This window comes from Haplochromis burtoni, unplaced genomic scaffold (genome assembly GCF_018398535.1).
Source record: "Haplochromis burtoni strain Fernald_Lab_line unplaced genomic scaffold, NCSU_Asbu1 Contig_51, whole genome shotgun sequence".
NCBI classification, from domain to species: Eukaryota; Metazoa; Chordata; class Actinopteri; order Cichliformes; family Cichlidae; genus Haplochromis; species Haplochromis burtoni.
In genome coordinates, this window is record NW_024582412.1 from 2,357,979 (window position 1) to 2,373,975 (window position 15,997).

Sequence of the window (15,997 nt, forward strand, 5' to 3'; positions counted from 1 at the left end):
CACACACACACACACACACACACACACACACACACACACACACACACACACACACACACACACACACACACACACACACACATCCTCACTTGATGCATAATTCAAAACATATGCAGTAGAAAATCTTTTTCATAAACGAGAGCTTATAGCCACAAAGCAGGAGAGCATAGAGAGGATAAAACTTTTTTTTTTTTTTAGGTTTTGCGGGGTTTTTTGTCCGTCACCTCTTCAAAGAAAGAGAACAAAAAACGAATTAATTTTATAAACGAAATTATTAGTAAATCACTATTTAGTTTTTACTTTTGTTTTTTGTGTGTCACCTCTTCAAAAACAGAGAAAAAAAATACTAATTTATTTTATAAACCAATCTAATAGTAAATCACAATTTAGTTTTTTTTACTTTTGTTTTTGTATCTCCAGTTCTTTGCTGTAAATCAGCTAAATTGTTCATGCTAATTGTTTACAGTGCATAATACTTAAGGTATCTGCCAATATGATAGGTACCACATGGACTCAACAGAGGGCAGATGTATGGGGCTGATCTACTCTATTCAGTTGCATGATTTTATGTGCCTACTATGCTACGCTGTTTACTATACTATACTAGCAGCAGTGCAAGGACTGTTAAATGGATAGCTAGCATAGCCTGAAGAAAGCTAACAGCTTAGGGTGAGTATTTACAGCTACACCAACAAATTCTGTTTTTTCTTTTCTTTCTCTGACTTAACTGCTCCCTTTATCTTTTACATTTGTTATGTTTACCAGCAAAATTGGATACATGGAAGAGAATGGATAGCTATAACTTTATTACACTTGCAATGCAGCAAGTTTTAATGCATTGTATAAACTAGCAAACTCTCACACCTTAGGTCAATAAACACTAAGAAAATCGTAATGACTGAAAATCTCAGCTTTTAAGCCAGAGTTCAGGTGTGAGGTTTGATTTGATGGAAATATAATACACTGATCCTACAGATAGATACAGGTGAGGTAAATTCTGTCACTAAGGACATTCCTCTTAGGAACATTGCTTGTTATTGGTATTAATTACAACCGACATGACTCTTTCATGTCCACAGCTCATGTTCTACATAAAGTCAATGTGCATGTTTAGTTGTACAAAAGCAGTCTGAGGCAGAAAATCGCCTATAAACACCCAGCATCCGTGTTTAAGAGTTTGTGAGTTCACGTTTATCATATGTTTACATTTAAATAACAGCAGCATGCTTTTTATTAGGTTCATCTTGTGTTTACACTTTTCTGCTCGAACTGTGTCTGTGTGAGATGAGGAATGTTGGAGATGTCTTTCCATGAAAACAAACTTTCAATCTGTTTCTTATTGCTGTTCTATTTGTTCTACGGGACTCAAAGTAAGGGGTCCATATGGTATGCTGTGTGTATGTGTGTGTTTGTGTGCATGCAGTGGTGTGTTATGGTGATGTCAAGGTCAAGCCAAAATGAAGTCCAAGTGTGCTTCTCAGTTTGACTATATTCTGTTTCTGACTCTAACAAAAAGTTTAAATCATCTGTGTCTAATCACAGCACGGAGAGTTGTAACTGATTATGTGGCTATAAACAAAACCCTGCTAATAGGGAAGAACTGTTAACCTCATTTCTTAAGTAGTAACTCTAGGTGTTTTTCCATGTAGTGCATAAAAAACAAAATTTTAAAATATCACAAAACTGTTTGGTCTTATATGGAGAATCTTGTATATCGTATTCGTTATGTGACAAAGTTCATTGGAAACACATTTAGGTAGCATCCACGTTAAAACACTTATTTTAAAAGTGTTTTCAAATCTCTGTCTAAGCAGAATCTATTCAGAAATAATTTCTGTCTCTGCTAACACACTTGTTACACATTATCTGGACTTTTCCCGTACAGTAGGCATGTGTGCACCTGTGCAAAGAGGAAGCATCGGGCCTAAAAGAGTAGAAAAAACTACAGAGGGAGAAAAACAGTGAAACAAAGACCATCCATCTTCCTCCACTTATCCAATGCAAGGCTGCAGCGGTGCTCTATTATTTTTGGTTTACTTGTGAGTGAGACAGTCATATGTTTAAAATGAAATTGCGTAGTTGTGGATGGACCTTTGGAGAAGATTCACGCTGCTTTAGTGATTGATGATAGGCATGTGGGGAGCATCTTTGCTGGTGCAAACATCACAGCAGCAATAAACAATCACTCACAAGGCAGCCTAACTGAGTTTAGATTAGCAATTAGCATAAGCCAAGTAAGCTGCCTGTGCTAGACTTTTTTCTTATACAACAGGCTGATGACTCCCTGTAATGACCAACTCCTCCTGTATTTTGATAGCCGAATGCACAATTACCTCCCTCTCTCAGGATATTATCATAACATGATTTGATTGGCTAGTTACAGCACTGGAGGATTTAAATAAATGTGATTCGATTTGCTGGCGCCTGCTTTGATATTTGAACTTGCCTTAACTTTTTAGCACAAGCAGCTTGAGCAAAGAAAAGAAAAGCAATGGATCCACAATTCAGCTCAGCAACACATCACATCAAACCATCTAAAGTAAATGAGAGGATTGAAACCTGAAATGGGTACATGTGACTCCTCCCTAAGCACGAGGGGGACCCCCCGATTTATTTTTGGGTTCCTGCTGACCGCCACTGTACATGGCAGTTTATTTATTTATCCATACACACAGAAACAAAACTGCATTCCAAACCTGAAATAGTCAGTTTGTTAATGCACATAAAATGACCTGGGAGCACTTTAGAAACTGATTAATATTTAGTGATGTTTTACGCAAAACAAGCCCCAAATTAATCAGTATCGATGTGTGGGGGTGTCTCCTGGCTAAAGGATGAAGGGCTTGCCGTAACCGATGCTGCAAATTTTTGTGATACAATAATAATTACAGTTTTGTAATTGTTTAAATTATTTAGCAATATGAATAAAAGTATTTAAATTCTATATAAACAAATAAACAAAAAAAATGTTGTGGGCTTAAAGGATGAATTTGCAAAAAACAGAGTACATGTTTGAAAGCATTTAGTGCCGCCAAATAGGGCTGGGCCATATTATACCGTTCACGGTAATACCGGTATAATGTTAGGCAACGATAGGAAAATGAAATATCGCGATAGAATGGGAGTAAAACGCGCATGCGCAGTGCCTTTGTTTTCATACGCACATGGCCGATTGTTGAGTGAAACAGATGAACCAGAATTGGTTTGTAAAAATGGTGCAACTTCAGTGATGTGGAACTGGTTTGGTGTTTGTCCGTCAGATACACAGACAAAGCACATTTTTTTGCAGAACATGCAAGCGGCCGTCGTTATTGTCGTATTTGTCGGACTAAGATGCTCTTAAATCTGGGAGTAATCTGGGTCCTAAACTCCGTATGCTTCAGGTCAAACGAACACTGCAGCATCACTGAGAGTTAAAAACTGTCTAAATTCTTTCATCTTTAATAAAACGATCAGCATTGCTGCTTTACCAGGTGTAACTATGAAGTTTAACTTCCAGGCATCCATGAAAACAAGTTATTACATTTAACGGAGTTAGAAGTTAGCAGGAAGCTAGCGGAAGTTAGCTCGCTAGTTTCGCTAGTTACCTAAGCATGATATAGCATGTTCTGACTGAGAGATTTCTGAAAAAATTCAAACGTACAGCTCTGCTATCACTTCCAACATAAATGAAGACAGGAAACTAAACAGCAGTGACGTTTGTAGGGTTACTGAAGTTGGGCTAGCTGGTATATAATGATGTGCTACGTGATCGCTAGCGACACAGCTATGTTAGCATAACATAAACAGTGAAGCTGGAGGACGAACACTAACACTTTTCCACTTATAAAAGTTAACGTGAAGGTTCCTCATGGTTAGAGACAAATGCAATCGCATGGCAGGATGCTGTAAACGGACCAAACTTCAGTCAGGAGAACAACTGAGATAATCCATCCACAATACGAGGTTAGTCATTAATATACTGCAACAACATGGGAATAGAGCAGCTGCCAGAGAATTCAACATTAATGAATCAATGGTACAGAAGTGGAGGAAGCAAGAAGAATGAGTTTAATAAAGTTTGATTTATCTGACTGCTTTGTTTCGCTTAATGTGCCTTATAATCCCGTGCACCTTATGGTCCGAAAAATCGTACTGCACACTGCAGTTTAATGTTGCAAAGCACCTCTTTTTAACTTCAGTGGATATTATACATGGTTATGCTCAGGATATGTCAGCCCATTTCTACTGGAAATGCCTTTTGGTTAAACTTTCAGCAAGGAATTTGCATTTGCACTGTTACATTTTTATAAAGCTTTAATGTACATAAAAACCAGCTTCTTGTTTAAGTGAAAATAAATGGAAGGTTGTCTTTTTGCGCTAGTAATGTTGTGGAGTTGTATTTTGTCTCGCATCAATTATATCGTCAGTTATATCGTTATCGCAAATTTTCAAATATATATCGTGATAAATATTTTTGGCCATATCGCCCTGCTCTACCGCCAAATCATCACTCCAAAATAACAACAATGTAGAAAAAGATTCATAATTTTAATGCAACCAAAACAGTTACATTAACAATTTAACTTCTACACACAGCAGAGCTTTTACTTTTGTTTTTAAGAAAGTCCCAATTTAAGAGTCCCGTTCTTTAGGTCAGTCCAGATTTCAAACTTCAAGTCTCTGAGGTCATGTTGGGGTTTTTTTTAAGTCTTTAGTCAACTCAGGAAGTCTTAGAGTCAAGTCCAAGTCAGATCTGAAATCTGAAGTCTACAGCTCTGAAACCCACAAGCAACAAATATTTATGGACTTTTATATGAACTACATCCTGTTAGGTTTACGATGTTGCTGTTAACGTGAACACTCTCTTAGTTATACTGTATGTGTAAAAAACCTAACAGCTCCTAGATAGCACTAAACACAAAGTGCATGCACAAATTTCATTAGTGTACACAATTTATCTACAATGTGCTAAAACATTCTGCTAAACAGGAACAAACAAAAATATTGATCCTCATTGTGGCACTAGAGGAAAGTCAGAGTACTAATTGGCACTGTCAGTAGGTTTCGTCCTCTGACAACCATGAATATCTTTGGATGAAATTGGATGACATTCATTTAATTCCTACACTGCGAGCAAGGTTGAAGACAGGCATGCATCTAATGAACGGAGAATCATTCATTAGATTCAAGAGATTTGGAATATCACAATCACTATGGGAAAGGATGCTTATTCCCATCAGCTAACGGTGTTTGCTGTGTTGATCACCAAGCAGCAGTATTGGATAATGTCTTTACGGATTAAAGCTCGTAAAATTAAAGATTTTGAAATGTTCACTGAGTGATCAGGAGACGTGATTGCCTTCAAGTATTATTTAACGCTAACAGTGACCTTGTAATTTCTTTACACAGGCATCTTACCCATGATGCTGTCTGTTCCGTTGGTAGGGGCAGTGCAAGAGGCGGTGCTGTAGTGATTTGCCCCGCCCCCACCACCTCCCCCTCTGTGGAAGCTGGACATGGGAGGAAGGCTGGAGTTGATATCTGCAGACGAGTGAGACGGGTAGCTCTGCGAAGAGACGGATGGAAAAAAATGAACCTTTAATATGAAAACTGCTACGAAACAGGAAAGATTACATTAAAATAAAATAAAAAACAGAAGGAAGTGGTTACAAACATGAAGCCTGCGCTCTGGATAATTACAGCACTAGAACTGAAATAAAAGAATTACTATCTAATGACACTTGACAGCTTTATGGCTTCACATATGTGTAGAATTTATTAATCTTTCTCATGTGTCCAGATCTGCAAATGTGCACTTCCAGTAAAGCACAATAACAACTAACAATAACTGGAAAAAACCAGCATGTTGAATTCATTCTGCAGAGAGCCAGCGGTCTTTAATATATTAATCACTACTGATAGATTTATTTCATTAATGGATTTTGTTGATTATAAATCTATGACTAACGGGATTGTAACCATAATTGTAATTTTGGTCATTATAGTTTCAGTTACAGTGGCTTTAAGTTTTTGTTCCATGTAGTTTTCTGTATAAATGTCCAAGAGCCACCATCCAGATGCCAACTAATGACTCAATATTTCCTTTATTTCCGTGTTCACCAAAGACATGCAAGCTTGAATGAATCTTTTTCAAGGTTGTCTTATTTCATTTGAATCTACCAGTTGAATTTAATTTTGCTGCAGAATGTAGGTAGTAGAATAAAAATCTACATTCCAGGGTTGCTTACTGGATTTAGCTGTTAGCTGGATGGCCCCACTGTGCAATGCAGCTTCAGAAAACAAAATCAGTAAAGAAGCACATTCTCCATGTTGTGTCCATGTTCGGACACCGTGTGACGGACAGTTCTGCTCACCAGTCTGTCGTGAGGGTGAATCCCGCAGTAGGAGGAGCTCTGAGCAGCGCCGTGGGCTGAATTCCCGCCACCTAGCATGCTGCCGTGGTAACCTTGCTGGCTCATACTGCTGCTACTGCTGCTCCAGGGATCGCCGCTATGGTGACCATCTGATAAAGGCGATACAGAAAGGAAGATAAGGAAGTTAGAAAAATGCATTTTGTTTTGTTCTTTTTACAAAACCTTAAGACAGAAGTTTTAAACAGTTTTAAAAACAACAATACTTTTATTGTGAAAGCTGCATGCTTTTTTCCTTGTAACTAAGGGCTTTTGTGCAAGACCTACAAATGCACCACTAAAAAAAAAGTCATAAAATAACATTCTCCCACTAACTTTCTCTATCTATGCCATTACAGGAGTGTCTTCAAAGGTGCCTATGCGCTGGTTCTTCTAATTCTCCAATCAGCTACTACAGCTCCAGATTTGTAGACACTAATCTTCTGCCAGATCGTAGACTCAGTTAATATCACTCTAGTTTGAGCATTTCAGTAAATGTTTTGCTATAATCTTTCCATCTGAATGCTGTCTCAGTTTCCCCTCAACTGATATTATTCATCCTTAGGATCCATTTGCCCCTCAGCTTTCCACACCACTAGCCTCAACTGGCTTCAACTATCTGCCAGTGACCTCCCAACTACTCCCGGTTCCTGGCTTCCTTCTGCTCATCAAAAATAATACCAGAAAGACATTCTAGCCTCAACCTCCATAGACAATCTGACCACCCACCCACGCAGCCTTTAACCTTATTCTCTTTGGTGCAAGTAACCGTGTAAATAAACTTAATATTGCAACTGGATTTTCAGTTCAACTATGGACCAGAGGAAGTTTGAATCGACCGAGGGCTTCCAGTTACTGGGGCTGCAGAGGCCCAGAGGTGCACAAGAGGATCAACCTCAAGGGAAGACAGGCCAAGTGTAAGTCAATTTAGGTTTGAAGCTTCTTTTTTTTTTTAATGGGAAAACTTTTTATTTTTAAATTGCAGCTTGTCAAGAAGACCTAAAGATGGGAATGAGAGAAGTACCACACACTTTCTGATATTTGAAAGGATCTTATAATCAGAGACATTGATTTCACAGAGAGTAAAGTTACATTTTGCATGCTACTGAACTAACGTGTCTATTTTACCAATTTATTATCTTGTTTTGAGGTCATCAGCTGCTGCTGCCATTATTCACGTGTTTGACTGTAAAAGTGAAACAGTGATTGCATGATTTAGATATGTTTCCCACTACAGTAAAACAAAATTTCAATTGATCAAATAAATTGATATATATTAATGAAATTTAGGGGAGGTACATGTGATGTGCAGGTTTCTGACAAGGTAATCTCCTGTGTAAGAAAACAAGGTGAAAACACAGTGAGGTTTCTCTCTGCTGTCAAACCTTCCAGACACTCAACAGTGTCTACATGCAGTTCAGCAATCTGACCCACTTTGTGCAGTAACCTGATTTCAGAAAACATTCACATAAATGGGACACCTGGTCTCCTTCCTCACATTAAGAATTTAAGAATAACCCGGTTAACACGGATGTGTGCAGGACAAACCTGATTTCTGGGACCATGTCCACCGTGTGAAATTAGTTGAGAGTGTATGTACTGTATACATGACAGACACCCAGCAGAGAGAAAAGAGGAGAGTCGGGGGGAAATGAGAATTGAAAATTGTCAAAGCATTTTCCATCTATAGTTGAAAAGCAGACAAATTAGTTTAATCAAAACAGGACCAAACACTCTAAAAGGAGGGGCATAATGCAGAGATAATGGCCTGTATTTTTAAACCAGTCTCTTCAAAGAGATACTAAAGTAGACCTGTTATTCTTTTATTTATTTTCTCTGCTACAGAAGTGTATGCGCATATTATACATGGCCAGAGTTTCAGATAACGAGGTCAGTGTATGTATAAGTAATCCCTGGGAGCCAGAGCACAAGCTTCAGACTGCTCCAAATGATCTTTTTCAGAGTTTTTTTCTATTCTTGGCTCTGAATGATGTAATAAAAGTGGCTAACTATAATATATTCATCTTAGGCATAGCTCTGGCTGTGAGCACACCTGCTGTTCAGAACCTTTGCTTACACCGCGGAGACATTCACAAGAAAGTGTGCTTAAAGAGTTAGTCTTAAAAGAAGTGGGGTGTTAAAACAGCTGGTTTCACACAGGATGAGCTGAGGTGCTGTGTTAAGCCCAAGTAAAAGTTTTTTTTTTTAATTTTGAATCATTAAAAACTACTCTAACAGAGCCAGTAGTTTTAGTTATCCAATCAATGACAAGCACCTGCACCTTATATTATACTGTAGTATATCTACATGACTCACTTGTTTGTTGGGCTTGTGTTCCATAAAATCAAAGCGATTAAATGGAGTCAATGTTCCAGGTGAACCAAACCAACCAACCACCTGCAGAAGCTGCTGATCCAACCTGTGTCAACACTAAATTGCTCGGACATGTGAAAATCGCAGACTTTGCCAGGACAATTCCTGTTTTAATTTAAAAGGTCACAAATGAAATGTTTGCACAAAGTCATATCAGTGGCTACAACCTAATCCATGAAAGTTTCCAGCCTGTATTTTTTATGGAGTTGAGTCTTTGATCTTTAAGTTGTCCAGTGTATTTTTAGAGAATTTAAAATGAGTATTTTTTTTTTAATTGCACTATTCGGTTCTATAAATCATAACATTACTTGTCCTCACACTGCAACTGGAATCCTAATAGAAATATGTACAGTGACGTTGTTTGATATTCCGTCCGCGTTTGAGACCAGAGTGACCAAAGAGTAGATAGACACATGAGCTAAAATTAAAATGAAGAGCACAGCTACCCTTGCCACTGCAAGTAAGTTAGCAAACAGCATCAGTGATGTTGACATCACCGATGTGTGCTGCAAACTATGAAGACCTCCTCTGGGTGGCTGTGATAATAAATAACTAAATGTATGACTCAGTTTTTTGGCTGATTTTGGTGAGAACAACTTCCAGTTCAGGGAGCCTTCGGCTCATTTTGTCAGCTATCCAGTATCCACAGTGAGCTTGGGAATGTGGTGGTGGGAGGTTTGACGAAGGACAGACCTTGTGTATGTGTGTGTGAATGTGATTACCTGGCATAAAGAAAGAGCTTGGGAAGCCAGCACTGGGAGGTTTGGAGGAGGGATAACCCGGTGAGTCCCTGTTGTAGTCGGCTGTGCTGGCAGACGGAGCGTACACCTGCAACAAACACAGAAACACACGACGTCAGGCAAAAATCAAACCTTCCATTCTCTCATTTTTCCTCACAGAGGCTCAGCAGGAGTTAGTCTCAGACATCATTTCCAGGAGGTTGTAACAGATGACTGACACTTCCCTCCTTCACTAAAACATCACCCTGGAATATCTGATTGAATGAACACAGCTTCCTGGGCTGCTGTGGGTCTTTGGCTGTGATTGTTAAACTGGGGGAAAAAATATGGAAGCTGTTCTGGAAACTTTGTGTAAATTACATGAATATTGGTTTCTGAACAATACAGGTCTGTTTTAGGTTTGCTTTGTGCAGGATTCATTAAAAAAATATGTAACACATTATATATAGATTTCATATTGTATGTATCCAAAATATAAAATAGTATATGTTTTCCATTCATCATGTTATCATTATGCTAGAAAAAGAGCATAATTTAAAACTTTTTTCTTTTTCAAGTTCTTGATCATTTTGAATCAGCATTTTCTTTCAGACTAAGGAAAGACACATTCAGGTGTTCATTTTATTAATGAATTAAGTTTTAATTAGATAATACCTCTGTTGGATTGCTTAACCTATAATTTAAGACAACTTGTAGCATAAAACAAACAAAAAAGATGATAACTGATAATCGTTCCAATGTTTCAAATCAATTACAGAAGAAGTATGATCGAGGTATGATCTTATTTTTAAACCAGTAAACCAGGTTAATTTTATCATTCATAGCTTTGAAGCCATATTTTTTAAAATGTATTTTTTTATTATACTATGAACCAGGAAACTCCAATCTTTTAATTTAAACTAATTTTCTAGATTATGATTTTTTATTCATTTATTTATTTTACACAGTGTTTTAGTCATATGTCATTCAGAACCACATTTATAGAATATTTTATTCCTTTTTTGGAATGTTAATGGCATTTTCTAACTTGTGAAGCTCAACAAGACTTTAAAAACTTTATTAAAAACTTAACAAAGCAACAAAACTAAAGAATTTGAACACAGACTTCTCTTTATCTAATGGTTAGATTTATAGTAGTATAGTAAGGATACCAATTGGCACATATTTAGAAAGCAAAAACAAAATAATTGTTATTTACCCTAATTTAAAAATAATAATTTTAATGTAAGTAATCAACTGCAGAAGTTTTATGGTTATATTATTTACATTTTTTTTTTAATATTCTGACTTTAAGATCTGTCAATCAATACCTTAAAACTACAGTGTCAATGATGCCAACTATCTGCAGAGTCCAACACAGATTTTCAGTCAGTTATCCTCTTAAACAACCAAATCAGTGCTTTTCTGTCTGTCTCCTCTCAGAGGGAGAGGAGCAGCAGTAGCAGCAGTCATGCAGCAAACATGCAGCAGCATGAGAGACCGCAAGTACAACCGGCAGCCTGTCATCACTCAAACAGGTGACGCTCTTCCTCAGCAACATAGCGTCTGAGTTTGGTCATACTATCAGCTGGGGGTCCCCACAGCATGCCTTTGTGTGTGTGTGTGTGTGTGTGTGCGCGTGCGCGCGTGTGCATAGCGTGCGAACACTCAGCCATTACGCTAGCTTGCGCTGCATGACGCAAAAACTGGAACAGCTGTTGAAAACAATCTTCTCCGATTCTGTCTTTCTCTCGTTGATTCCCATTAAAATGAAAAACCTCACTCCACAGCTACACCTAATCTACCTCGATCCCCAACCAAAGACACGGGTTGCTTTGTTAACTTTAGAGTATTTGCATATGGATGGAGCACAGATGTGGTAAAAACCAAATGTGATGATAAAACACAGAAGGAATAAAAAGAGAGAGATGAAACAAAAACACTTGGGGGCATTATAAAAAAACATCATCTCACTTCCCACACTCCCCGAGAGAAATTATTAAAAACAGAAAACAGATTAAAACAGTTTCTTTTAAACAAAAACCTCATGATTTTTTTCTCTCACGTCACTGAAGGATTGTTAGTTTGGGAAAGCTTCTTATTTCTTCTACCTAGTCCACCCTAGATCCTCTGCAGGTGAACAGTCTTTGCGGAGAACCAAGAAACTAACAAATGGGTCAAATTTTTGCAACACCTATCCAACTCTGAGGAGAGAAAGAGGCTTCCCCGTGTTTCCCTGTTTTGATTAACCTCTGTACATACAAGTGAGCGTCTCTGGTTCTCAGGGATGAGTTGAGATCGAGATGGCCTTGCAGCAGGTTAATCAAAAACACAAACTGGGGGTATTTGTCTCATTTCATCCGCGATGTGGACTTTGTGTTTCAAAACATCAGCTACGCTCAACGTGTTTTGACCTTTGTGGTTTGAAGTGTACTTCTTTTCCTTCTGATTTGATCCAACATCGCAGCTAAGGCTAGAGTCATACTTCTCTGGGGTTCATGGGAGTGTTTGTAGTTCATTGTTTGGAGTACATTTTCATCTCCCTGAGGAACCTGTATCCTTACAGAAGTCGAAACAACCACTCAGACTGCTCGAGTCTTTGAGGCGTGTGTTTATGCAAGCTTCTCCCTGGGCCTGTGGGACTTCTGGTTACTCAGAATATCTCCTTTACACAGGTCTTTGGAGACCCTGTATCAGAGAAACATCATTTCAGCTGAGCGTATAAGACAATGAGAAATGTTTCGTGAGGTGTTATAGTTGCATACATTCTGCATAGTATAATGCTTAATGGCAGCACATCAGGATTTTGAGGGCACAGTTATTCTTTATTTTTGGTTTATTGGTTCTCGATTGATCAATACACCTGCAGTTGTTTTGCCCACCAGGTATAAATACAAGCTCTTAAATTTAGTCCACTTACTTCCGCTGAGTTTTATTAATTGAATTGGACAGGTTGCCCAGTAGCATGACATCCAGTCGCACTCACATTCACACCTGTGGGCAATTTAGAATGACCAGTTTACCTAACCCCACTATTGCATGTGGATGGGGAATCTACGTCATATCTTACAACGTAACCATAAACCCTTTTTAACAATACGCTGATAACCTGATGTGCACCTCTCTAGAAATGCAACTACACTTCGAGTCACCGCATCCTGCAATGACTGAATAGTTTCAAAATAATTGATTTTTTAATTGATTAATAATAAAGTGATTTTACTGAAAGTGATTGATATTTAATCCCAAAGAAATTTAGAGAGAAATTAAAAAAAAGTTTGTCTCAAGCTTTGCTGCTCTAGGACTTTATGAGTCTGAACTTGTCAACTAAAGTAGCTACAGTGTTAAGTAATAATAATAATAATAATAATAATAATGGATTGCATTTATATAGCGCTTTTCAAGACACCCAAAGCGCTTTACAATGCCACTATTCATTCACTCTCACATTCACACACTGGTGGATGAAAGCCACAGTTGTAGCCACAGCTGCCCTGGGGCAGACTGACAGAAGCGAGGCTGCCATATCGCGCCATCGGCCCCTCTGGCCAACACCAGTAGGTGGTAGGGTAAAGTGTCTTGCCCAAGGACACAACGACCAGGACAGACAGCACGGGGATCGAACCGGCGACCTTCCGGTTACAGAACCCCCTGAGCCACCGTTGATCTAAAACTATGTGAAATGTGATTGGTGTAAAAGTAAAAACAAAGTAAACGTTTTTAACTTCATGAAAGAAAATAGTTACAGAAAGACTGCAACACAGCGATGAACGGCATGACAGTCAGGATGTCAGAAGAGCACTGGGAACTGTGGGAATCGAATGCTGGGGTCAGGAAACACCCACCCATGAATAACCACACACACACACGCACACACACACACACACACACACACACACACACACACACACACACACACACACACACACACTAACAAACTTCCAAATACACAAGCTCAAGCACACAGATAGAAGCTGCTAAGTCAGCTAGGAGAGGTCTGTACCTTCCCACAATGCACCTTGCACGAGTTTAAGGACCCAAATCCCCCAGTCCACACATACACAAAGACACACACACACCCACGGAATCTGTGGATGTCATTAGAGCTAAACTAAAATCCCCTTAAACTTCCTCTTCCTCCTCCTCTTCCCCTCTGAGAACAGAGTGTGTGCTCTAATCATAAAACCACATTTATTGACCCAAAGCCTGTGCAAGAACACACACACACATACACAAACAGAAACACACACTCAAACACGCATGCTTGTGTCATTCCTGCTGAAAATATTCAGATTTATGTCTCATGCGGTGCAGGCATATTTTCCCATTGAATGCTGCTGTTAGACTGGTGACGAAAGAATGTGATTTGTACTGTATGTCTGTGTGTGTGTTAGAGACAGACAGCAACAGGTGCAGAGTGCGCTGAAGTCTGAAGAATGCAGAGGGACACAATAACAGCCTCACTTCCAGCAGTCACACACACACAGACACACACACAGAAGCATCAGTATTCCCACAGTTAACCAGCAGACCTTGAGCCAATGAGAGAAAGCCTCAACTGTTTTGTAATTTTACTGACCACAAACCACAGAAAATAATGCCAACCACAACAAAAACAGTTTGCATCCCATCAATAACCTTCATTTGGAGCTTTTTTTAAACCACTATTATGTAAACTGGGGGATATTCCCACAATTCATTGTTCTATGTCAAATACTTATTCTGCTCCAGTAGAAGCAGGTATGGAATAACTGTTGTGCTTTGGTATAAAGTAGAAACCAGTCACCCCGGGCTCTGTGTAAGAGAAAGACAAAAACTACAAAATCAATGATCTGGACCACAATAGAAAAAAATGGAAATGGTTCAAAGTTTGCTGTGGCATGACAGAAAAGAGCTATTTAGGAAACCTGCTGACAGTCCTGTTAGTGCTAAAAAAAATCCCACTGGAGCATCACTGCTTGAATATCAGTGTTTCACACAGAACTGGAGCAACCTACATACTTTGTGACAATAATAATAATGGCACTGATGATGTGCTGCCTTTACACTGAGTAACTCCAATGACAGTGGAAGAGGTAGCAGCATTTCCTGCAAGCAGCAGCGTGGGTGAGAGGTGGAAAGAACAAGGTCCACAGCACCAAATGCATGCCACGACAATGGAGTTGGAGTCCATGACCGTCAAAGGCAAGACACTCACTGGACTCATTGTTGTTGGTTTCAACAGCGGCCTTGTCAGGTTGTTGGAAACGCAAGGCAAGAGGTGCCAGGGAATTAGCAACCTTTGCTAACATACGTGATAAAAAAAATTAAAAAAAACATTAAACATGGACATGAACCAAATAATGTCTGTAAAACTGAGATGTGTACCACCATGGAAATGTAAGAGAGATACACAAAAAACAGGAACCACGCAAAATAACATTTTAACCACAGAAACCAATGTAATCAGTTTCTTATCAAATCCAACACCAAAGCCGCACAAAAGTTAACTATTTTAGTAAAACAGGTCACTATCTGCTACTACCTGAAAAAAACAATCCTGTCTCCTAAAAATTATGTTCCTTTAAAACTAAGCATTTTCAATCATGTTTTTTTTTTTGGTTTTTTTTTTTTGGGCAAACATACAACCAAAACATTCAAGATAAGTACTCTGGCGAGGGTTAGCAGAAGCATGGGTCACAAGACTTTCACCTGAGAAAATGAGGTTTGATTAATGTGTGGGACCAGTTTGTTTCTCACTTGTCTTCTTTACGTTTAAGGTTTATTTTAACTTTGTTTTGTACAGACCCTTTCACATTTTTTCACATTAGAAACATCTCCTCCATTTTTGAGAAATCATGTTAACAACTGTCACTGCACTAGAGAGATGACTGAAAAGGAATTTCTGTAGAAAAGCAAGAGAATAAAGGTTGATTATATTCATGAGATGAAATCTGGGAGAAAATCTGATTCTCTTAAAACCTAATTGAAAATGTACTTTAGTTCTCTGGCAACAACATATTTAGTAGACAGGGCTGACACAAATCAGGACAAACAGTTCTCCATGCAGAGAGACACAACACATTCAGTGGTGCACAATGAAAAAAACCCCACAGAAACAAGAATATGGTGTAACTAAATCTACACTTAATCTAATCAGTTTTTTAAGTGTTTCTTTATCACAGTTTCCTGTGCGATAGTAGAGACGCAATCAACCTACTGGCATAAACCAGTTCCTAATACAAACCAGCAGAGCCAGATGTTTAAAGTGCTGATCAGTAGAACCCCTGACAGAATTCAGTAGAAGCGGTTGTGTAACGCCCGACGGGTTCGGAGAATCTTCACAGAACATGAAACATCACAGAATTCATCAAAGCTTTGTTCTGCAAAGCCCCCGGCAAAAACATGAGAGAATAAAGACACATTCCACTGAAAACCGATTCCTCATGGCGCTGACAACACACACACACACACACACACACACACACACACACACACACACACACACACACACACACACACACACACACACAC

The 15,997-nt window shown here is 38.7% G+C and overlaps 1 protein-coding gene across 11 annotated transcripts in view; it reads right to left on the reverse strand.

Moving 5' to 3' along the window:
* Positions 1-15,997, reverse strand: part of LOC102293637 (transcription factor 4) — a 264,311-nt gene that overhangs the window by 39,330 nt on the left and 208,984 nt on the right. For all 11 annotated transcript variants that reach the window (XM_042220594.1, XM_014333384.2, XM_014333381.2 and 8 more), the window contains 3 exons: positions 9,488-9,593; positions 6,357-6,505; positions 5,401-5,548 (listed from right to left, as the gene is read on the reverse strand). In XM_042220594.1, the coding sequence (XP_042076528.1) occupies positions 5,401-5,548; positions 6,357-6,505; positions 9,488-9,593 (403 nt within the window). The remainder of the gene's footprint in view (positions 1-5,400; positions 5,549-6,356; positions 6,506-9,487; positions 9,594-15,997) is intronic.